The 25,814-nt window shown below is 34.9% G+C and overlaps 1 protein-coding gene across 6 annotated transcripts; it reads right to left on the reverse strand.

The window, feature by feature from the left end:
* Window positions 1–98: 98 nt before the first annotated feature.
* Window positions 99–25,495, reverse strand: LOC126687127 (protein DEFECTIVE IN MERISTEM SILENCING 3-like). 6 transcript variants are annotated; one of them, XM_050381525.2, is made up of 9 exons: window positions 5,197–5,310; window positions 4,691–4,754; window positions 3,944–4,054; window positions 3,668–3,782; window positions 2,903–3,137; window positions 2,405–2,595; window positions 2,011–2,329; window positions 974–1,193; window positions 99–352 (listed from the first exon to the last, which is right to left on the reverse strand). In XM_050381525.2, the coding sequence occupies exons 3-9, from the start codon at window positions 4,040–4,042 to the stop codon at window positions 134–136; spliced, it is 1,398 nt and encodes a 465-aa protein (XP_050237482.1). In that variant the 5' UTR covers window positions 4,043–4,054; window positions 4,691–4,754; window positions 5,197–5,310; the 3' UTR covers window positions 99–133. The 6 variants fall into 6 exon arrangements, with proteins under 6 accessions (XP_050237482.1, XP_050237481.1, XP_050237480.1 ...); XM_050381524.2 differs by having other exon boundaries at window positions 4,683–4,754; XM_050381523.2 differs by having other exon boundaries at window positions 4,669–4,754.
* Window positions 25,496–25,814: the final 319 nt, after the last annotated feature.

Raw genomic sequence — 25,814 nt, forward strand, 5'->3', positions numbered from 1 at the left:
CTCAACCATTCAATATACACAATCATAGTGGAACAATAAAGACAGCACTTATTTATGATAAGGATACCAATTATTATTGATAAAGTTACCAGTAAGCATGATAGTAACGTTACTGCAAGAACTTATGAAACCATTACAGCAAGAATGTCACAAACTTAACAGCCTCTGATAGGCAAAAAAACCTAAAGACATGTACACTAGAATTTGGTTGAAATAAAGGAAACAGAAAATGAACTAAATTGACGCTGGCTACACTTTGTTTTCCAACTACAAAACATGTCCTAAATGGACAATCACGGTCGGCAAGTGCTTGTGATAACCGGAAAAATGCACGCTGCAGCTTTTCTGCCACCTAGACCCACATCGGAGAAAAGTTAGAGAAAAGCCGAAGTATATGTTAATTGCGTCAACTTCCTAAAAATTCTTCCATCTAAATATCATCTTGCTCCTGCATGCATCTGGAGCTGCCATTGTATTAAAGATATAAAGGTAAAACATTTCAGTTATGACTACTAAAAAAGTGACATTATATAATCAGAATATGTATTCAGTGTAAACCAATAATTATAGGTGTAGTTGCAACAATTACAACTTTTCTTGTAGGTAGTGAAGAACACCACCCCCCCCCCCCCCCCCCCCCAAAAAAAAAAAAGTTTATTTTCCATAGTAAAACTTAACTTTATGCATTAAGATAGCATTCCAATAGACGATAGCATGCGAATATGCACATTAACTAAAAATATTGAACTTTAAGTTTTTTTTGGTACAGTTAAGGGTGTCTAATAATTTACTTAATGCTCGTGTTTTTATCTTTAATGTCAAATTATACGAACCAGATGGCGAAACTTGTATAGCAAGCATGACAGATACTTCCATCACTAAACTGTTCGATCAATAATAATTAAGATTTGTTCAAGCAGTAACTACTAACTGCAGTTCAAAAGTTTAGATAATGAAATATAAAAGGCAATACCTGAGTTGCATAAGCTGAGGTTTCAGCCAAGAACTTGACAAACTCTTCCTTCTTTCTCTCAAAATTGTACTTTGCGGCGTTCCACAGTGATTGTTCTCGCTTGATATCCTGTGTCATTTTTTCTTTTTTCCATGTCACTTCCTTGAGCTGCTTCTCAGTCTCGAGGTAGATGTCAGGTGGATTAGACGAAGGTTTAGGGAATCGTACATCTACATTATTCCTAAAACATACAATTTCCAGAATAAGGATCCCAAAAGAAAAAAGAAGGAACTCTCCTAAGTATAATGCAGTGGACTTTGTCACTCACTGGTAAAACACATCGTATATGATGCATGATTATTCATTTTAACATGGCATAAAACATTTTTGGGTCCTCGCTTTTGTCCTATTTTAGGCATTGGATCCCTCCACTTTTATTTGGCAGCATTGAGTCCTTACACTTTTAATTTTATAAACATTGGGTCCATCCATCACAAGTGTTAATGGTGTGAATTCAGACCGAAAAGAAATAATAACTTGGGGACTTAATGTCAACAAAAATATAAGTGCATGAACAAAATTTTAATGAAGTTAAAGTAAAAAAAAAACGAATAAAAAACTTATAGCAGTCGCACTAACAACGCGTGAAGTACACATACTTCATTTATGTAACAGAGCGACCTACTGCCTACAAAACTAAAAGTATAGGGACTAAATGTGGACAAGTGCAGGGACTCAAACATGCATTTTGCCTTTTAACATACTATTCTCAGTGAATAGAGTAAAATGATATCGCCTCTAAATATCACGAGTTCACTTATAAAAGGCCACTGATTTTCCAGAATTCTTGTAGTAAAGCAGCCTAATCAAATATAAACGGAGATAAAACTTAATCTATTATGTTTTGGCAAAATCCATTCACAAGGCATTTCAGTTACATGACTGACAAAAACATGTATCAACAAGTAAACTCAAATTAGAAGATACAATGATAAATAATCAACATAAGATGTGACTGGAAAAATGTCATTCGTATTTTCAAAATGAAAGCTGCTTACTGTTTTCCAAGAGAAAAATGGCCAGTAGTCCTAATTATTCCTCCATCTAGTGAAATGGCACCATTACTTATGCAAGGAAGAGCTCGAAACATTTCCTCCCTACTTTTGTAAACTTGCAGTCGAGAGAATAGGTTATAAAACAGAGTCTCTCTAAGACCATATCCGCTAGATGTGACATAAAACAAGTTTGTAACATCCACACTGATCATATTTACAGCAAAGCCAATAAATCCAGGTGGGCACTCTCCATCGGGTAATTTTGGCTTTAGAAGATCAAGCCTCCTTTGCGGGTCATCAGCCAGAAATTCACCACAGTATGGTCTACAAAAGGGAAAGGAGTTAGTTTTTAAAAGACTTAAGTTCTAAATTTCGAGAAACAGCAAAAGAAATTCAGGCCTTATATTGTCAAGACAGATTGCAAGAAATCGACCATCTAGCGCCCTCCCAATAGTAGAACCAAGGCCATGAAGGCCACCAGAGTCTATATGGCCTTCTTTGTCATAGGTCTCAAGAGCTCTCAATCCTTCATAAGTCTTACAGACAATAGCCAACATGCTCTCTACTCCTATATATTCAGCAAGAAGCCTGCGGTCGACCAGAAAAGTAAAAGTATATAAAAAATAGTGCAGATAATACCAAAGTATTTATGAGGCAGGCAAGAAAATAAAGAAGTCATTTCAGTCATTTAAACCGAAACTAGTAAACTTAAATGCACCATCTTTATCAGAGATCTGGCACAAATAAACTTGTGTCAGAATGAATTTAGCAGAGTACTTTTATCTACTACTGGCTATTTACGGTGACAAAACATCACAACAGAAATTCATAATATGCACCAAATATGTAAACTGTTAAAACAATATTAAAAGATAGCATGCAAATTCTAACTGACCTGCTAAGATTATCATCATCTACTCTGCCTAGAGTAGCAACGACACCAAGCACATCATTGGTGCATGATGCATCAGAAGCATCACTGCCATGGCGAACCCTCAGCTGGTAAAAAAGGGCCGCAGCAGACATTTCATGCCGTAGAATCTGTTCTATGATTTCCTCCTCGCTCTGGTTGGAGTTGTGAGTATTTTCAGTATCAGGTGGGGTTGAGGCATGGTACTTGCCAAGTATAACTGAGAGAAGATTTGTTATTGAAGATAATGCGAGGATAAAAAGAGGTGGAACACATCACATGTGACAACAAACAGACAATATGCAGAATAATGTTCTCGAGTCAAAATGTTTCCTTTCTGAACTTTCATATGAAGTTCAGATAGTGCTATATCTATGCACATGATTTTGAGTTAATATGTCGCAGAACTTTCATGATTATATTCAAAATTGAAATTTAATAGAATTAAACACTTAAAAGACTAAGTTATGCATGTCGAAACCTAACATATGCAGGAAGTACTCATGCCATCTGATAAACAACCTGTTGATGACCAGCAATTGTTAGCAGGTGACACTGTTCAATATAATAGCCCAGCTAGCAGATTGCAGTTGAATTCTGAATACAGTATACTGTGATAGAGTACATGTTTTTTCTTCGACATCCTTTTATAATTACAACCAAGCAAATGGCATGTACATAACTGTAATCAAATTTGAAAAGTTCCAGAATTATTTATCTTAGATGACAGGAGAAAGGACAAAAACGTACCTTGCATATCTAGAATGGAATCCTCTAATTTGTTTCTCTGGCTTTTCAATAATTTCACATTATCCTCGTGCTGCTTAATTTTAAGTCCAATCGCGTGCAGATCATCTTGAAGTTTCTGTACATGTTAAATCATTTCAAAGTTCAAACACTGACATATTTACTTGGGAAATTACAGAGGCGTACATAATCAACTAAAGACAAACTTAAATCTACCTTTTACTTCAATAATTAACAAACACAGTAGACAAACCTGCCAAGCTATAATATCTTTAGTACCTTAGAGCTGAAGATTATTGATTGTGCTTGTATGAATCCACCGTTTTGCATCTCATCCCTTGGAACAATACTAGTTTCTTTCTCATTCACTTGTATCATTGCAGAGGAATCCTGCAAATAAAGTTTCTTAATAAGGATAGAGAGCTGAAGCAAGAGAAATTCCTCATAGCTGTAGATGTATCTCAATCGAAAAATGAAGCATAGAAGAAAACAAATGTCATGCATGAAACTATAACTTTCTGCATTCATCTCAATGACTATACAGCTAACATGACAACATTAAATTGTTAGTGCATGGGACATCTGTATGGATCACACAATAAAATAAGACATAACAAGCTAAATTAGAGTTCCTATCATCTCGAGGCAAAAAAACTATATTAATAATAGAGTTGTGCGCCCATAATTTTAAGGCTAATAATCATGGACGGTCCTCGACCTTTGCACTAAGCTTCCCTAAAGTTTTGCAACCTCCGTATAAACATTTTAACTAAAAAAGTAAACAATTGTCGATACAAACAGGAGGATGACTTGTATGTCTATCATACGTAAACAATGCAAAATTCATTGACAAAACAGAATCCAACGAAGCAACATATCCATTGACATTACTACCCGATGCTCCAGTTAATTTATGACAATCAGCAAAAGATTTTTTTTTAAGACGTGTTCAATGGCAAGCCAATTAAAGCAACATAAACAATTTCTGACATAAAAAAGAAAACCTCAAATTCTGTACCGAAAAACCTTAATGTGTTTTCAGTGTCAACACTTCCTTTCCGATCAAATTCGTAACTGTGCGATAATCAAACTGTTCAAAGAACATTGCAAATGCAATTGTTATCTAATTAATTAATACCAAATCGTTATGAATCAAAATTCATACATCAAACCGGAAACATACTAATAACACAAGCTCAATCTAATTCACAATGCGAAACCTAAAAATTTAGGAACCCTAAAATTCTCTTACAAATTAAAATTCTCAAATACGAACAAGTCAATGCAATTAGCGAAATGAATACGCTTCGATCTTAAAAATAATAATCAAAAACTTGAATTACACAGCCTCATAAACGATACATAGAACAAAAAAAATCAAATAATCACATTAGTCTATGAAATTACAACCAAATCTAACCTAAAAAAAAGAAATTAACAAACAAAATTGACATTGAAACTGAGAATAGAAAAGAAGAAACAGATCTAAATTTAATTTTAAAATAAATTAGAAGAAACAGATCTGTACAAACCTGATCGATTTTCCGATGATATAATATTTTCTCTGGTTTCTTGTTTTCTTTAATAAAAAAATGAAAATTAATTTGTTTTGGTATTTGTATGCTTCCTTATCGTGCGCAACGCTTATTATTAGGTTTCGGTTTAATGTTTGATTTGAGGTCCGTTTCCTTTTTTTTTTCTTTATCCTTTTTTTTTATTTTTTTTATTTTGTTGTTGTTTTTATATAAGGTCAAATGTCGTAAAAAGATCAAACCTTTCACAAAAGTTTCACAAAAGTCCTGGCCTTTAAATTTTATCAATTTTGGCCAAAAACTGATTATTTGGTTTCATAAAAGTCATAACCTTTCAATTTTGTCGATTTTAGCCAAAAAATGATTATTTGGTTTCACAAAAGTCTTAACCTTTCAATATATGTGCATGCCACGTAGGCGCCACGTAGGCAATTTGAAATCAAATTGAGAGTTTGCCACAATTGAAACCAAATAATCTGTTTTTGACCAAAATCGACAAAATTGAAAGATCAGAACTTTTGGGCTATTAATCAACTATGGCACTCCAACTTAAGGTCCCCTATCACCAAACCCCCTGAACTTTCAAATCGGCCGCTAAACCCCCTAAACTTAATTTAATGATCAACTAAACCCCTTTTAGTCCAAATAGACCAAAATACCCTTCAGATCAATAAGAAAATACAAACAAACCTGACAACCCCAATCTAACCAAACCTAAAATCACTTATCCAACCAAATTAAAGATAATCCATTCATTCAACCAACAAACCAACCCACCCAATTTAATCAAGGCTAAAACCACTTATCCAACCAAATTAAATATAACCCTTTTAATCAACCAAATCAAACCAAAATGAGCAATGCATCCAATTAAATACCACTCCATCGGAACGCGCTATCCGCCGCCACCAACAATTTCCAACCACTGTTACCCATCCACTAAAAAAAAAAATTCGATTTTTTTTTAAATTTAAAATTTATTAATCCGGTGAACAGACCACCGGTGGGTCTGTTCACCGGAATGGACAGACCCACCACGGCGGTGGGTCTGTCAAGAACAGACCCACCTTCGTGGTGGGTCTGTTCTGTTTGGAACAGATCCACCTTCGTGGTGGGTCTGTTCCAAACGGAACAGACCCACCACGAGGTGGGTCTGTTATTCAAGAACAGACCCACCACGATGGTGGGTCTGTTCACAGACCCACCGTCGTGGTGGGTCTGTTCAGTGACACACCCACCACGACGGTGGGTCTTTTCATCACAGACCCACCTTCGTGGGTGGGGCTGTCCACTCCGGTGGACTGCCGGAGAAGACGAACGGTTTACCCGTTCGTCTTTTCCGATTAAAATTTTTATTATTAAAAAAAAAAAAAAATATGTGATATAGAAAATAATATTTTATTTAATTTTTTATTGGATGGATTTAATAATTTATTATTAAAAAAGTTATTTAATATGTGTAAAAAAAATTAATAATTTATTTAATTTTTGGTTGGATTTTTTTGATTTGGTTGAGTGGGTGAGTTTGGATTTGGGTGGGTTGGTGATTTAATGATTTGGTTGGATTATGTTTGATTTAATTGGGTGGGTGACTTTAGACTTGGTTGGATTGGGTTGGCTTAGTTTTTCTAGGGGCATTTTGGGCATTTTTGAGAAAATATGGGGCTTGGGGCGGTTTTTTGGGGCGGTTTTGGACTAAAAGGGGTTTAGTTGATCATTAAGTAAAGTTTAGGGGGTTTAGCGGCCGATTTGAAAGTTCAGGGGGTTTGGTGATAGGGGACCTTAAGTTGGAGTGCCATAGCTGATTAATAGCCGAACTTTTGTGAAACTTTTATAAAAGGTTTGGCCTATTTAAGACATTTGGCCTTTATATAATGAGAAAATTAGAGAATACGGGCTTAGCCCAACTTAATCTCAATTATATGGTAATAGTTTCAAATATACGGACGACGATAATTTAGGTTTGTATATAAAAAATCTTCATAGATTTTCCATTTAGTTTGAATCTTTGTCGAACAAAAAAGGAGATAATGGTGAAAACTAAGGGAGTTACAAAGAAATCGTCTACAAAAGAGATTGTAATGTCAAAAATAAAAAAAGTTGCATGCGAAAGGAAGATCAATTTAGTCGAAAGTCCATCTTCAATTGTTAAGCGGAAGAAAGATGATGATAGTGATTTTGAAGAGTTTCCAACGATTAATATTCATAATAAAAAGGTTAGAGATGATAATTTTATGGCTGTCAAGGTTTTTTTTTCTTTTTATAATTCTTGTTTGTTTGAAATTGTTGTTAGAGTTTCTTATTTAACATATTTATGTTATAATTATGATTAATTGTTCAATTTATTTGATTTTTGATTAGTGTAGCTGTTTACTATAGAAATTGAAATGAACATTGAGTTGTGTGGGTTCTTCAATATGTATTATCAGTTATATGGTGTTGGTAGTAGAAAAAACTTCAGGTTGAAGTTGATTGTAGCCAATTTATTTTACATATAATATCTTATAAAGTGAATGCCAATTTGTAATTCATGGCTCTTAAATGGTATTTCTAAAGTTTTTTTAGTGTATATATAAGTGTCAATTGCTATTTTTTATAATAAAATGTGAATGTATATCAGTTTTGTATTCTACTTCCTTCATTTTAATAGAGTTGTCCACTTTAAAAAAAATTATCACAAAACTTTTGTACACTTTCAAAAAGTAACTAATTTTTACACTCAATTTTCTATATTATCCCTATTTAAAATCCACTAATGACTAAATTAAAAATAAATTACAAGTGGACCTTATATTAAATAAGGGTATAATAAGAAAAATAAAGAAAATTTTATAAAATCCATAAACAATAATTGTTTTTCTTAAACTTTGTGATAAAGTTAAAGTGGACAACTCTATTGGGACGGAGGGAATATGTTTTTATTAATTTTATATGAATTATATGTTAGATTATTAGTTTATCGATGGTTTACTTTTGGTATTTTATAGTTTCCAAATGTTAATTAACAGTTTCCTATTGTTTCTGTTTTTTTTATTGATTTTGTATGTAGTATGTGTTACATTACTGGTTTACCAATAATTCTTTTGGTATTCTATAGCTTTTTTAATGTTAATTTTTTTTTTTTTTAATAATAACATGAACTCATAGATTTACTTTTATCACTTTATGTGTAGCTTTATTTTTTAGGTTTCACATTGATTGCATTTGTGATATATATTTTTCCTTTTTTTGTGTAATGAGAGTTTATTAATTGTTTGCCAGAAGTTTATTAGAGGTTTATTTAAGATTTTATATGACGAAAACTGAAGTATTAATATATTTTATCTTTCTTTTAACTAGATATATAGGACTCTGAGTATTTTACCAAGCAGTTGATCATTTTCTGGTCAAAATTAGTCATAATGAAGGTGTAAATGTGGAGAAATTCTTAGATAGACTCAGTCTACCAATTCATCCATTGACTAAACCTATCACATAATGACATGTCATTAAAATAATGGTAATCTTGCAATATTACTATTCAAATGTGTAAATAAGCAATAAACAAATTTAGAAAATTATCATCATTTTAATGACATGTTATTATGTGATAGGCTTATTCCACGGATGACGTGGTCGGCCGAGCCTACCTAAAAATTTCTTGTAAATGTGATTACTAAAAACATTTCAACACCAAAACCTTTAAAAAGATTTCCAAAAATATGTTTTGGAAAGTTTCTTGGTATGAATGATTTATATTACTAGGTCAATTGATCCGTAGTTTGCTTTTAAGAGAGGTTAAACAATCGGTTTTCTATGAGTTATGGATCAAAATTTTGGGAAAATTATTTAAGTTTTCAATTGATGAGTTTTTCTTAATATTCGGACTTAAATATACTGGAATTGCTGATATAAAGTTGTATGAAACTTCATGAATTCCTGATTTTAAAGTAAATTATTGTGGGACATTAAAAAAATGTAAAGAAAAATATGGAGGAATTTTTTGTTAAAGCGTTGGAGCAATGAGGATGAGGCTTTTGCAATTGGTTGTTTTATATTTTATTGAACTCTTTTTGTATAGTAACAAGTCTGACTCAATCGTTCGTGATGAACATATTAGCATTGTTGATAGCGGAAAGTATGAAAAAAAATTACTGGAAAAAGATTTGTTTCACAAAACCATTGAGTTTTTGAAAAGCAAATTGAGTTTTCTAAAAACAACTGTGATTTTTTAAAGAAAAATCCAAAAATTGGAAATCTCCCAGTTCTTTCTGGTATGATAGATTTCCGCTAACATTTCAAACTTGGTTTTTTGAATGTTGCCCTACCGCTAAAGGAACATTGACTTCATGTTTTGGCAATGAAATTCCTCGTATATTGAGATGGAAGGTGGCAACTTCACGGGATCGCATGTATTTGATTTGTACTATTTTAAACAATCGGATAAACATGTATCTTGAATATTTGTTTTATTTTTAACTATTTTTTAATATGTTTATGACAACTAGTAAACTGTTAGTTTACTATTAATAAACTGCTATAAAAAATTTATATATTTGTTTGTTTATTATTTTTTATTCAGCTGCACTTACGTAACTTACACCCCACCAACAAGGAGAGGTCCATACAGGAGTTAGATGAGATGTTTGTGAAAGGAAAGCGTAAATTGAAAAACGGTGAAATTGAACATGGGAAGAAAGAAGAAGCTAGTTTGAGCGGAGAAATCAACAAAGTGGTCTTGAATCAAACCAAAATATATAATGAATTTTCATCTATGAAGACTTATGTAGAGATTCAATTCTTTGAAGTTTTGAATTTGTTGGCCGATTTGAAAAGGATGGTGTGTGTCAATAGGAATCAAGATGATGTAAAGGTAAACACTGTTAAATTATTAGTGAGCTACCAATGAGCTATACCTCAAACGGTATAAGCGCTAGGCAGCAATCTGCTAGGTCGTGGAATAATTTCTCCCACAAGCGCTCCCCCACCCTCGAATTATCAAAAGAAAATTATTAGTAGGCTACTATGCATATTAATTTGAATTTAGATAATTCAAGTTTTTGTGTTGTTTAGGTGGATGCTTGTGATGACGTTTCTTATTTGGAAGAAAATGACAGTGTTCTACCTAAAAACTTTGATGAAGGAGAAAATGTCGGTAGGGAAGTTGGTGAGACCCATAAAGATGCTAATGAAGTTGATACGACAAATAATGATCAGGTTAATGTTGATGGATACAATTCTCAAAATAAAGGAGAAGGTAACCCAAATTCTGCCAACGAGAGTGCTGTCGATGAAGAAGATGGCATAAAGGTAGAGTATTCATTTATTCTAGTATGTTGTTATTAATCTTTGTGCATAACATAAGTGATGCACTAATAATAAACATGAATTACATTTTACTGATTCATTGGTATGCTTACAGCTTAGTCAATCATTAGCAAACTACTGGTAAACTAACGGGTAACTATCAATTAAAATAAAAACTTTATTAAACTGTAATCAAATATGATGTGGATTCCTTATTGCATGAATACATTCATTTACTGAAATCAAAATTTTAATGTAAAATGTAGTGCTTCAATACATAATAAAAGGAAAAAACTCATTTTCAGGTCTTTAAACTATATTCGTTTTGTTTATCTGACCCTTAAACTATTTTTTGTTCTTATCCGATCTTTTAATTTAGCAAAAAACTATTTTCCAGTCTCTGACTACTAAAAACGATGCTGTGTAGGCTATCAATTTGCATTTTTGAAAATAACGAAATAATGTCGTTTTTATCATTTAGGGACTTATAAATACATTTTCGCTTCGTTGAAAGACCGGATAAGAACAAAAAATAGTTTAAAAATAAAATAAATAAAACGAGTATAATTTAGGGATCTAAAAATGGGTTATTCCTAATAAAAGACATCCGATCTCATATATAATCATTGATAAACCTATAAATTTATAGATAAGTAAAATCACACTACACTGTTTGAAAACTTTTTCAATCTTAATTTATCAATTAAGAGCTGAGTTAAATTTAAAATTCTAATAAAATAATAATTCAGTTCTAAAAAAAGACATGTATAATTTTTTTTTATTTAAACAACTTAATGGAAAAATGAACATCACAACCTTTATCGACTATGTTTTTAATCAAAATGAATTTTAAATGAAAAAAAATTCTACAATTTCATAAAAGTTTACCATATTGCACCATGTAGTGTCTGAATCAATCCTCATATTTATTGATATTGTTCTTTCATGAATCGTTTTTTACTGAAATTAATTGTATAACAGCACTCGATCAATCTTTTAATTTCTTATAATTGATGAATCTTCTAATTCTCTTTTTTCATCAAGTTGAATTTAATCAATAATTTTAATGATTTTGTGTGATCCTCTCTTATGTTGATTTTGCTAGATATTTTTGGAGAGATTTTCGTATATCAATTTCTTAATTTCCATCTTTTGATTCCTTTTCAAAATGATAACGTATTTTAGCAAATATTAACTGTATTTATACAACAAAAATTTTAACTAACGTATTTTTCATCATTTGTTATTAAGTTAGTACTAATGAGAATATTTCGACACATATTTGGTATTAAACTTTTTGAAAATTTATTTTTAGAGTTGTTGAGAGAATGCGTTGAAGATTATGTTAATGTAAACAAATTATTCTTTTTGTCAAATATATAAAAGGTGGACTTGCTATAAAAAAATAGTACATTAAATTTAATTTATTTTAAATAATTCATGTTTAATTTAATTACAATAAATATTTTAATAATTATAAAATAGTATGTTTAATAACTAAATATAGATTATATTTTAAAATACTTTATATTTTCTTATTAACAAGAATACTTTTATTTTTTTTGGCTAATTGGCCGAAAAATACTAACCGTTAGTTTGATTTTCAATTGCATTTTGACGTTGTAATCTTATCAATTTTATCCCATTTTCTATTTTTGACTTTCAATAGCAATAAATTAAAAAAATAAGCGATTTTATTTCTAAAAGGATGAAAATATATAAAATAACTAAATTTAAGGATCATATCATACTTTTTTCTACTTGCACAAATTGAAACAAGTTCTTTAACTTTAAAAAAAATTAGATTAATCCTAAATAAAACATTAATTAAATAAGATTGATTACTAAATCTCAGCACATCCACTCTTTTTTCATCAGACCCGCCATCGCCGGACCCATCGACCCACCTCTGCTCATCCTCCCATGGAGGATGGGCATATCTGCTATGAAAAGACAAACTAGTTGTTCGTCTTCAATAGGAAGAAGACGACAAATTCGGGGGTCGACGGTTTCGGGGGCCAGCGGATTCGAGGAAAAAGGCGACAATCCGAGAGAGTAGCGATGGAATCAGTACGTTTTAAGTAATTTAAATTATTAGTTTCATTATAATTTTTTTATTGTGTGAAGATGATGGTATTTTATATAATTTAAAACATGAAAGAATATTTAAGATATTTGATAAATATAAAGGGTTTATTTTGAATGTTTTTCAAATAAAAAGTGTTCAATTTAATGCTTCAGACGGAATTGAAATTTAAATATCTGAAGTAGGATAAATTGACAAAATTTATAAAATTGCAATGTTGGAATGCAATTACAAATCAAAATGTTTTTCGGCCTATTAGCCAAATTTTTTAATGATTTATGATACTTTAAAAAATAACAAGTTTAAAAACAAAGTAAACTTCTTTTTTTCGTCCCACAAAAAAAGATAAAATGACACATAATCAATAGATATTTAGAGATTTGCAATCGGAATTTGTGATATGGCCGGGAATCTCCAACATCTGGTATCGGAGGCGGAATTTTTCACCACCACTTCATCCGCGTCATTCTTCTAAATAAAATGTCATAATCTTGATTTTGAACATTATAATTTTATTAGTCAAAACCTCGCTCAACTCAACTCACTCACTCAGTGTGACACCAAATCACAATGTTTCAACCCAACAACAACTACCAGGTTACAGACTAATTCTCTTTTAAATTAATTTTTATGGGTACTTAGTCTATCATTAAAAATTTGAATTGCAGCTTTAAATTTCCAATTTTTAAATTCTTTTGCCTGTATTTTCTTCAAGTTTTATAGGTTGCATGTCCGTGTTTTTGCATTATTTATCAATTTCAAGAATGATTGTTTGTATTGTATTGCAATTCTCTCGAGTTTGATGTGTTTGTTTAGTGAAATTGGTGTCCTTTTTAATCTTCAAAATGGTTATGCATTAATGTTTATTGTAATGCTTAATTAGAATATTAGGATGAAATTTTAGAATGTGGGTTTTGAAAGTTATCCATTGTGGTTAAGGCAGTATAGAAGTTGCAAACTGCAGTTTGTAAGTTGGAATTTTTCTTTCTTGCTGTTCTGGGTGTAAACGAGAGAGCCCGAGTTATACCAAGCTCGAGCTCAAATGTTATCGAGCTCGAATGTGTTATACAAGCTCGAGCTTGAGTTTGAATGGCCTTAAATTATCAAGTTCGAACTCGAGTTCGAACGACATACAAACTATCCGAGCTCAACTCGTGTAAGCTTGAGTTTAATAAAGAATAAAAAAATAAAAGGATTATCATATGTGATGAATTTTAAATATTTCTCACTAAAAAATATTTATTTTAACCAATTATAATGTTATACATCTAAATTTATAGGTATAGAAAGTCAATATAAATTTTTATTTTATTTGTATAAGAAATTCGTTTAGGCTTGCGAGTCTCACGAGTCTCTTTATGTGATACTCGAGCTCGGCTTGAGTTTGACTGAAAATTTTAAAGTCGATTTGAGTAACTCGCAAGTAAGGATAGTACTTGCAAAGAAACATAATGTAGGTTCAAATCATTTTTAAAAGGGCTTGTTGCAACCTGTACCAGTTTGTTTGGAATAATTAGTTGGTAGAAATAAATTAAAGTTGATTTCATTCTTCTAAAATGTCATTAAATAGTATGCATTGTTTTTTCCTCTTAAGTTGAAAAAATTGCATTCTAGCATTATAGCATTCATGACCTCTCTAAAGAGGAGAATGGCTAAATTAAATTGAATTGAGATCTTGCAATTTTAGATACAAGCACTAGTGTAATCATCCATGTATTAGAATGGCACATAAGTCGCAAGAGTTTCACCTGAAGTTGAAACTTATTTCGTTTGCTATATTTAGAGCTCTATTACAAAAACAGGTAGCTCTATAGGCTTCTAAGCAGCCATTGTAAAATATTTTGCATGCTGTTTTCTATTGAAGAAATCAAGAATTTGAAACTTCTGACACTTTTCCCTGCAACTTGAAGTTCTCATTAAAATTAGGCTAATAATCATGGACGGTCCTCGACCTTTGCACTAAGCTTCCCTAAACCCCCTCACTTTTCAAAAGCTTCACTAAACCCCCTGACCTTTATGGCGGCGCCATTCACGGCCCTTCTGAAGAAAAAAAACACAGAATCGCGGCGCCGCCAACGATTTAATCGTTTGCATGCGTTTTCCTCGCCACCTGTCGACCCACGTGACCTGTTCTCTGTCAGAAGCAACAGTTCCTCCCTCTGACATGTCGGTTGACTTTTCAAATTTTAAAATAAAAAAAAAAGTAACCGCTCGGTAACTTTTCTCTCTCTTTCATCTTCTTTCTGACATACACTTGCTTCCTTCCCTTCCCTTTTTTCTTCTGAAACTCTCATTTTCACACCGCCATTGTTTCTTCGATTGCCTGTTCATCTTCCGTGCTTTCTGTGTTCTTGCATTGTGAAGAAGAAAAAATAACGAAGGAACAAAACAAAAATATAGAGTGAGAAAGATTGATTTTTACTCTTGTTGTCGGGTTCATGTGGTTTAGGGTTTGATTAACGTGGTGTATTTACGCTCTCTGTGTCACAGGTTTTTATAGTGAAAGAATTAAAAAAAATGAGAAAGAAAGGAAAAGGAAAATCAAAGGAAAGAGAACGAACGGGACCACCTGGAACTGCTGGATGGGGTTTAATGGATGAGAGCGATAATGACGAAGTAGTGGAAGGTATGTAGGACCACATAGTACTTTGGTTTCTGTAAATGTTTGTTATGGAAGGTATGTAGGACCACATAGTACTTTGGTTTCTGTAAATGTTTGTTATTCTATGCTTTGATTTGTTTATTGCTTTTGGACATAGGATTACAAGCTGCTTTATGTTTGTTTACTGCTGTAGGACCACTAGTTGGTTTGATTTGTTTAATCTTTGTACGAGTTGTTTATTGTTTTCACGTTTTTGTTGGTTGGCATTTACTATTCTTTTTGTGTTGCTTGATGGTTGTTGGTGTGTTCAAATATTTGTCTGTTTGCAGTGTCACCAGGTTTAGAATTTTTTCAAATCAACCTTCACATTAATGGGGAATTGGGGGAATGGGGTTACCATGATGGGGAAGTGTTCACCGGCATTTATTCTATGTCTGGTATGACTATGATGAAATTAGATAGATGGGTGAAAAGAGAAAAAGTTAAGGGCTTAGTTGATTATTATTGGAAAGAAAAAGACAAGGAATTTCATGATTGGATTAGACCGATAAATCACGAAGATGATGTTATGGAAATGGCAAGTGCTGGGAAGAGGGATGGAGAAGTGGATGTCTATGTTAGGAAACTGACCATTAAAGACATTGAGTCTTTAGTCCCTCCGCCCTCGTCGCCCCCACATGTTGTAATTGAGGAGATACCAAACCTCAAAGATTTAGCTTATGTGTATCCCACTCCCGTGAAAAAAGTAAGGAGTAAACCATTGGCTACCAAGGCTGGTGGGAGTAAACCATTGGCTACCAAGGCTGTTGGTGAAGGTCCTTCAGAAAGTGAGGGGTCATGGTTGATTCCATATGTAAGTGAAGGGGCTTCTATGGTCCAGGGAGATACGGAGGCTCAGGGGAATGAAGGGGCAGATTATTTGGGACAAACTGACACTGGGAATGACGAGGTTGCTGGTGAGGGGGCAAATGAAGAGGTAAGCGTTCAGATGGCTGATGAAGATTGCCATGATAAGGGGGATGGGGCTGCTGAAGATTGCCAACTGAATGGGGCTGAGGCTGGGGCTATGGATGGGACTGAGGCTGGGGCTGAAGCTGAGGCTATGGCTGGGGCTGAGGCTGGGGCTATGGCTGGGACTGAGGCTGGGGCTGCTGAAGAATTGCAAGTGAATGGGGCTGAGGCTGGGGCTGGGACTGGTGAACAGCATGGGCCACAAGAGGAAGAAGTTGCAATTCAGGGGCCACATGAGGAAGCTCAGGATTTGGGGGCTGACGATGGGCCGCACATGGATGAGGGAGAGGGGCTGCATGATAAGGGTCCTACTCAACAAACTCAAGATGTGGACTTCGACAATTTCTTCCAGACCCAACATCAGCCCCCTTTTGAGGGTTTATTTGAGGACCAGAACAGGGAACTGCCGCAAAGGCAAAGTGAAGACCAGCCACCGATGCCCACTGAAGAAGAGCTTCATCATTCACATGAATGGGTTGAAGATTGGGATGATGATCTAGATGAGTACATTGTGGATCCTGATTATGACATCTTGGATGGTGATGAAGATTTGACTACCGAGTTGAGGTCAAACGGTCAGTTGCCTGAAGAGAATGAAGAGAACGAAGAGAATGAACAGGATGAACAGACTGAAGAGAATGTTGGTGCTTCGCAGAACATGGCTGGTGGGAGACCCAAAGGTAAAGCCCAATTTGAGTCTGGTGGTGTTGACAGAACAATTCACCAGGACACTGTGGGTGGTGATTCAAGTACATAGAGTCTGATGGTAATAGATCTATTTCAGATTCAGAAGAAGAGGGGGGGAGGATTTTAATGTGTTTGATGAAGACCACGACCATGAGGGTCCAACTTTCTTTATTGGGATGTTGTTCACTGACAGAGAGCAGTTTAAGAAGGCCTGCCGTGAGTGGGGGATACACCACAGGTACCAACTGCACTTCCCTGTAAATGAGATAACAAGAGTGAGGGCAAAGTACTACTCAAAGACCAAATGTAAGTTCTACGTGTTTGCCTCAAAGTTGCACCTCAAAGATCCCAACGACAACACATTCCGAGTGAAGACCCTTGATATGCGCCATACATGTCCTAAAGTGAGCAAAAACTTCCACCTGACTAGTGCAGTCCTCGCCGACAAGTACTTAGAAGAATTTAGAAACGATCCTGAATATAAGTCTGAAGTGTTTGTGAAGAAGATTCAGACGGACCTAAAATAATCAATAAGCATTCAGCAAGCAAGAAGAGCAAGAAGGACAGCATTGGACAAATTAGAGGGTGATGAAGACCGACAATATGAAAGCTGTATGATTACAAGAGGGAGGTTTTGAGAACCAACCCAGGCAGCACGGTGGAGTTTAAAAAAGCAAGGGGGAAGTTCCAGGGAATGTATGTATGCTTTGATGGGTTGAAGCAGGCTTTCGTGAATGGGATGAGACAGATTGTCTGTCTGGATGGGTGCTGGTTGAAGGGTAAATACGGGGGTCAACTTCTTTCTGCAACAGGGATTGATCCAAACGACTGTATGTACCCCTTAGCATATGCCTGGGTTAAAACGGAGAACACAGACACCTGGATGTGGTTTATTGGGCTACTTCAAGCTGATCTGCACCTTACGAATGCCACTGTTTTCATGTCCGATAAACAAAAGGTACATTCCATGGTTGAACAATCTTAGTTGATTTTAGTGATCTTGATTAATGTGTTGTATTAGATTTTTTACATTAAGATCAGGGTCCTTTGGTGAATAATGTACAAACTATAGGGTGTGTTATTGATTGCATGGGTGATTATATTTCGTGCGTTTGTGCAGGGTTTGTTGAATGCTGTGAAGGAGCTGTTCCCATACTCAGAGCATCGATTTTGCTGGAGGCATTTGTGGGCCAATTTCAGGAGCATGTTTCACACGCAACACATGAAGCCCTTCATCTGGAACATTGGAACAACAACATATATAGCAGCCATGGATAGAGCAATGAAAGCTCTGGAAGACAAACATGACGCTGGCTACCAATGGATCAAAGAGAGGGATAGGAAACACTGGTGCAGAGCGCTGTTCAAAGAGGAAGTCAAATGTGATATCCTCCTAAACAACCTGGCTGAAGCATTCAACAAGTACATACTTGCTGCAAGAGAGAAGCCAGTGTTGACAATGTTCGAAATGATAAGGACGCAGCTTATGAAGAGGATTAATGACAAGCAGAAGTTTGGGGGAAACATGGAGGGTGAGCTGTGTCCAAAGATCAGAAAGAAGTTGGCCAAAATAATTGATTATGGTTGGAAGTTCACCGCAGATCCTGGTGGTAGCCCTCAGTGGCAGGTAGAGGGCCCAGGGGGCCAGTTCGTGGTTGATTTGGCTAACAGAACATGTACATGTCGAAGGTGGCAGCTTAGTGGAATCCCATGTTCGCACGCTACACCATGCATATATGGAAATAATCAACGGCCTGAAGAGTTTGTGGATGATTGCTACAGTGTAGCTACGTATCAGAAGGTATACAGCTATGTAATCAACCCTATGAATGGGCCAGACATGTGGGAAACAGACTCTGAGCCATTCAATATCATACTCCCACCATCCCCAGTACATAAGAAAAAGAGGGGCAGAATACCAACGGCTAGGAAAAAAGAGGCGGAGGAACTAGAGAAACAAAGGGTTGAAAAAGCCAAAGAAGCCGCTGCAGGTAGGGAAAAGTTGCCGAGGAAAGGAAATATGAGAATGACTTGCAGTTTATGTGGTCAATTTGGACACAATAAGAGGGGTTGCCTAAAGAGGAGTGGGGGTCAGTCAACTCATGAGGTTGGTGGTCCGTCAGCTGAAAGAGTGCCTGGTGGTCAGTCAGCTGAAAGAGAGCCTGGTGGTTAGTCTGCTGAAAGAGAGCCTGGTGGGTAGTCTACTGAACGAGAACCTGTGCTTCATGACTCTCCAGTCACCCTCCGCTGGATGATGGATGTTAGTGAATGTGTGGTTTTGTTGTTTTTAGTTTTTTCGTTTATTATTCCATTAATTTTTTTTTGGGTCTGTGTCTTTCCATGGCAGGGTACAAGTCAAGTCGTTCATAGGTCACCGAGTAGACGTGACACCTTTCTATTTGTGGATCAAGCAGTTCCGGCGGAACCTCCGGTTGCTGACCAAGGCCAACCAGACCAGAACCACCCAGGTGATGCAGAAGAGCATGCCTTCAACAGCTAACGGAGCAGTGTTGAAGATGGAGCTCCGTCCCAACCTATCCCAACGCAAGCTGAAAAAGGAAAAGGGAAGCGGAGAGCTAAAGATGTTCCCTCTAGATACATGAACATCCTGAGGAAGAGATCCAAAAAAACGTAGTGCTGGAACATGGTTTAGTGGTAGTTATTTTGTTAATTATTTTTGTGGTGCACATAGGCAGTATTTTGTTAGGGTATGCATGTAGGTTGCCCATTGTGATTAGAATTTTAATGGATGGATGTATTGGAATGGATGTGTTTCAATTGATTAATGGATGTATTTAAACAGTTTGTGTATTAAAACAGTTTATAACAGTTTATGTTTGTCTGTTGTTTTTTAGCAACCATAGGTCAACCTTTTATATAATCACCTAAGGTACTTATCCTTTGTTATAAAGATCAGCCACGGTCCTCATTCCTTTATTTCAGGAATAGCCACGGTACTTCAACTTTTAAGCAAATATCACTTAAGGTACTTAACCTTCATAATTAAAACACTAAAGGTTCGTTGGTAATTTAAAAAGGGACATCTGTCACACCTGACAAGAAAAAGCAAATCTGAACCCTGCATAAATAAAGGTGCAACACATTATTCAACTGAATATTCAACCCCTTTCTGAAAACCCTCGTCTCCTTTTTTTTCTTACCAGCCTTCCTATAGATCTCCACTTCCAAGACACACGACAATGGAAGGACAAGCTAAACAAGTTGTATGCGACTGTGAAATTCCATGCCGTATGCAGATTTCCTCCACCGAACGAAATCCAGGATGGAGATTTTACGGCTGCTCGAAGAGAAATGTAAGTATTTTAGATTTTACGGCTGTTCGAAGAGAAATGTAAGTATTTTTTTTAAAACTTAATCTTCCTTTGTTGCCATTTAACTGTCGTTTGACCTACACTACACAGAATCAATGCGATTTTTTTGCGTGGGTGGATAACAACATGGCCTATCAAATGACGATGGTCAGGAATTTGAAAAGTGAGCTTAATGGCATGACTGAAGAACGCAACAAAGCTCTACTGGAACTAGTTCATGCCCATACTCAGGTGGCAGCTAAAACTGACGAACTGGAGCAACTTAATGAGGCCTTCGAGGGATTGAAGGAGTCCATTGAGATGTACCACGATGAAAATGTGCTTATGATCCAGGATAGTGGTCTGCAACTTATGGAGATAAACACTCTGAAGGAACACGTCAAGCTGATGGAAGTCAAGTGCTCAGACATGGAGAGGAAAAACAAGATCATGAAGCTTGGTTTTTTGTGGCTTTGCAGTTGCCGGTTGCAGTTTAGCCGTTGCTTGTTTCAAGAAAAATTGATGCATTTTCTGTTAAGTGACAATGGCTTGTGTTTGTGCAGTGTTGTTAGTAAACTGCGTTCCAATAATTTTTTGTATTATCTTAAACTCATTTAATTTGCTTGTTGGGAAAACTTTGTGTGATTCAAAAATTTAAATTACAATACTGTCGTTGATTATAAAATATAAGTGCAGGTGCTGTCTTTCATAATTAAATATAAGTTCAGGTGCTGTCTTTTATAATTGGTCGAAATTTCAAGGGCTATATTAGACTTCACAGAGAAATAAACCGCCAAAACAATGAAAACTTAATGGCAAAGATTAGAAATGGGTTTTCCAAAAAACCCTTTCATTACACCCGTTCCATCAGTTGTATTGTTCCAATGCAGCCTCTTCGTTAACTACAACACTAATTAATTACATCCACAAAGGGCATCTAAAGAAATTGAAGAGTCATGATGGTAACTTATTTAAATAGGCAACCACAGCAACTGATTCAAGCATTTCAGAGTACACAAATTGTTCTTATTCTCAAAATAACCAGAAGATGTCCGATAATATTGTTGTGTCTTCACTTAATATGGAACTCATGGATTGCCCAATATGCTGTGAACCCTTTACAACTCCAATTATTCAAGTTTGTACCCATTTATTTCTCTTTACCATTTCCCAGTTATTTATTTCTGTAACTGTATTATTTAGTAATTGTATTTTTTCTGTAATTATATTTAGTGTGAAAATGGGCATGCAACATGCAACGCATGCTCGGAGAAGACTCAAAAGTGCCATTCTTGCACCCTGCCTATCAGAAGAATGAGGAACCGGATTCTGGAAGATGTTGCTGACTCTTTGAGAGTTTGTTGCTCGTTCAAGAATTATGGTTGCCCAGCAACTGTTAGGTACCCCGATAAGATCAACCACGAAAAATTCTGTTCTTTCATAGAGTGCTCATGCCCCCATTGAAGTTTGCAATGTCAAGGGAACCTCTGAAATGATTTATGCTCACTGTAAAGTGATGCATAAAGATTTTGTGAAGCCGTTTGTTTTTTGTCGTAAATTACCTGTTTCTGTCCGGCTGGATGATAATTCCTCTATTCTCCAAGAGGAAAACACAGACATTGTGTTTGTTCTGAACAACACAACGTGTTCTTATAGGAATATTCTTACAATGTGTTGTCTTGGACCGTTAGCAGCTGGATGCTGCCCCTATGAAATTGAAGTGAATGCCAACTCAAGTCACAAGTTTCACAGTACTACCCAGAACATTCAAGGCACCGGCAATTACTATCGTTCTTTTTCAGGGTTCCTTCTTGATAGTGACCACGAATTTTTTGCTGACGGTATGATCAAGATGGAGTTTTGTGTTTATCGCGCACCGGAGCTTGCTTAAGAGGATGACTTGTTTATGTAGTCTTGTTTATGTATTTTTTGGTTAATTTTGGTGAAGATGGATATTTTTGTTCTTGTTTTTGTTCTTGTTCAGGGTTAATTTTGGTGAAGATGGATGTTAATGTAATTTTTTTCTAAACGTTCTGAAATGTTTGAATATTTAATGAAGTGAATTATTAATCTTACTTTTATGCTTGTTTATATGTCTTTACGAATTATATTTTACATGTTCTGTAAGTAATGTAAGTAATGTATGTTCTATATGTTTTATGTACATTTTTTTGTCCAGAGTAACAAATATCAGGGTCCACTGCTCAATCCATTTTAAAAAGTCAGGGACCTTATGTGAACAAAAGTATAAGAATGAAAGACAGTGGTCATGCATGAACCATACGTATTTCATTTCTCTAAAAATAAATTTATAAAATTTCCAACATATAAGTGTCTTTGAATAAAATAACAACATATCAGGAAATAATAAACAATGCTAAATTATGAAATAGCACATATAAAAAACATATAAGTGTTTTAAAATAAAATAACAACATATTCGGAAATATAAAACAACACTACATTTATTTGTTCTTTCGTTTTTATTTGTTCTTCTGTTTTTTGCTGCACCCTTCTTCTGGACCTTCAGCCACATCAGATGGGCCATCAGCAGCAGCAATCTCCACTTCCAAGGCTTCTACTTGGCCCTCATCTTCAGTGCCGTACCACTCTAGCAACAATATTTCATCATCTGGACCTTCTTCAACTCCCGCAGCATCTTCAACTGCCTCCACTGGACCATCTTCAGCTGGCTCAAATGGACCATCTTCTTCAATTTCTTTCAATTCTAACTTGGGTCCACTCTCAGGCACCAAATTATGCACATCATCAGAGGTTAAATATCTAACGTAGACATCAACCACACCTTCTTTTAGTCCAGCCCTTGTCATCTCCTCAACATCTCTATCATGTTCAAGAGGTTTTATCCCTCGATGATAGTCCAACTCTGGCTGCCTCCAATAATACATAACCAGCCCCTTCACTCCAATTTTTTTGGCCCACAAATCAAGCCTATTCAGTGACAGTTGGGAAATGTAAAAACATCTTGCACACACCTCGCCCCACAAATAACCACCTTCTCCAAATTCTTCATCGTAGTGCAGAACAATTTCAAGGATCTCAGAATCCACTTCCACGGTACGGACTATTCAATCAAACAATATAGAGACATTCATTCACAGACATTATGCAAAACAAATCAAAAAATTTTACAACCAACTTGAGAATAACTCCCCCAAAAAAACATACCCATAAACCTAAAAATTTACAATAAACCTAAAATCACAATTTCAAGTATCCAAAAACACATAGCCAAAAACCAACAAAATTACCATAAACACTAAAATTAAAATTCGAACCTGGCCGTTTCTTCCCTTTCGTCTCATCACTGTCGAAGAAGATCTTTTTTCCCATTATCTTCTTAGCCTGTTTTACCATATAAAGATATCAATACCAAAAATGTGTCCACATGACAGTAACTCTATAAAAATTAATCAACCATTTTTTTTCATACCCGGATTTGTTCTTCCTCGAAATGCAACGCAGGCGAACTACAGAACGATAGAAAATGAAGAGCAACCAAACGACAATGACAAACGTCTAGGTCAGAGGAGATGAGAAATAGAAAAAGACTGATTTCAAAAACGAATATAATGAAGAAGAAAGAGTATGTCAGAAGGTGAAAAAAGAGAGAGAAAATTCACTCGAGCGGTTACTTTTTTTTTATTTTAAAATTTGAAAAGTCAACCGACATGTCAGAGGGAGGAACTGTTGCTTCTGACAGAGAACATGTCACGTGGGTCGACAAGTGGCGAGGAAAACGCATGCAAACGATTAAATCGTTGGCGGCGCCGCGATTCTGTGTTTTTTTTCTTCAGAAGGGCCGTGAATGGCGCCGCCATAAAGGTCAGGGGGTTTAGTGAAGCTTTTGAAAGGTGAGGGGGTTTAGGGAAGCTTAGTGCAAAGGTCGAGGACCGTCCATGATTATTAGCCTAATTTTAATGAGAACTTCAAGTTGCAGGGAAAAGTGTCAGAAGTTTCAAATTCTTGATTTCTTCAATAGAAAACAGCATGCAAAATATTTTACAATGGCTGCTTAGAAGCCTATAGAGCTACCTGTTTTTGTAATAGAGCTCTAAATATAGCAAACGAAATAAGTTTCAACTTCAGGTGAAACTCTTGCGACTTATGTGCCATTCTAATACATGGATGATTACACTAGTGCTTGTATCTAAAATTGCAAGATCTCAATTCAATTTAATTTAGCCATTCTCCTCTTTAGAGAGGTCATGAATGCTATAATGCTAGAATGCAATTTTTTCAACTTAAGAGAAAAAAACAATGCATATTATTTAATGACATTTTAGAAGAATGAAATCAACTTTAATTTATTTCTACCAACTAATTATTCCAAACAAACTGGTACAGGTTGCAACAATCCCTTTTAAGAATGATTTGAACCTACATTATGTTTCTTTGCAAGTACTATCCTTACTTGCGAGTTACTCAGATCGACTTTAAAATTTCCAGTCAAACTCAAGCCGAGCTCGAGTATCATATAAAGAGACTCGTGAGACTCGCAAGCCTAAACAAATTTCTTATACAAATAAAATAAAAATTTATATTGACTTTATATACCTATAAATTTAGATGTATAACATTGTAATTGGTTAAAATAAATATTTTTTAGTGAGAAATATTTAAAATTCATCACATATGATAATCCTTTTATTTTTTTATTCTTTATTAAACTCAAGCTTACACGAGTTGAGCTCAGATAGTTTGTATGTCGTTCGAACTCGAGTTCGAACTTGATAATTTAAGGCCATTCAAACTCAAGCTCGAGCTTGTATAACACATTCGAGCTCGATAACATTTGAGCTCGAGCTTGGTATAACTCGGGCTCTCTCGTTTACACCCAGAACAACAAGAAAGAAAAATTCCAACTTACAAACTGCAGTTTGCAACTTCTATACTGCCTTAACCACAATGGATAACTTTCAAAACCCACATTCTAAAATTTCATCCTAATATTCTAATTAAGCATTACAATAAACATTAATGCATAACCATTTTGAAGATTAAAAAGGACACCAATTTCACTAAACAAACACATCAAACTCAAGAGAATTGCAATACAATACAAACAATCATTCTTGAAATTGATAAATAATGCAAAAACACGGACATGCAACCTATAAAACTTGAAGAAAATACAGGCAAAAGAATTTAAAAATTGGAAATTTAAAGCTGCAATTCAAATTTTTAATGATAGACTAAGTACCCAGAAAAATTAATTTAAAAGAGAATTAGTCTGTAACCTGGTAGTTGTTGTTGGGTTGAAACATTGTGATTTGGTGTCACACTGAGTGAGTGAGTTGAGTTGAGCGAGGTTTTGACTAATAAAATTATAATGTTCAAAATAGAGATTATGGCATTTTATTTAGAAGAATGACGCGACTGAAGTGGTGGTGAAAAATTCCGCCTCCGATACCAGATGTTGGAGATTCCCGGCCATATCACAAATTCCGATTGCAAATCTCTAAATATCTATTGATAATGTGTCATTTTATCTTTTTTGTGGGACGAAAAAAAGAAGTTTACTTTGTTTTTAAACTTGTTATTTTTTAAAGTATCATAAATCATTAAAAAATTTGGCTAATATGCCGAAAAACATTTTGATTTGTAATTGCAT

The sequence above is a fragment of the Mercurialis annua genome, linkage group LG6 (assembly GCF_937616625.2).
Source record: "Mercurialis annua linkage group LG6, ddMerAnnu1.2, whole genome shotgun sequence".
Classification (NCBI taxonomy): domain Eukaryota; kingdom Viridiplantae; phylum Streptophyta; class Magnoliopsida; order Malpighiales; family Euphorbiaceae; genus Mercurialis; species Mercurialis annua.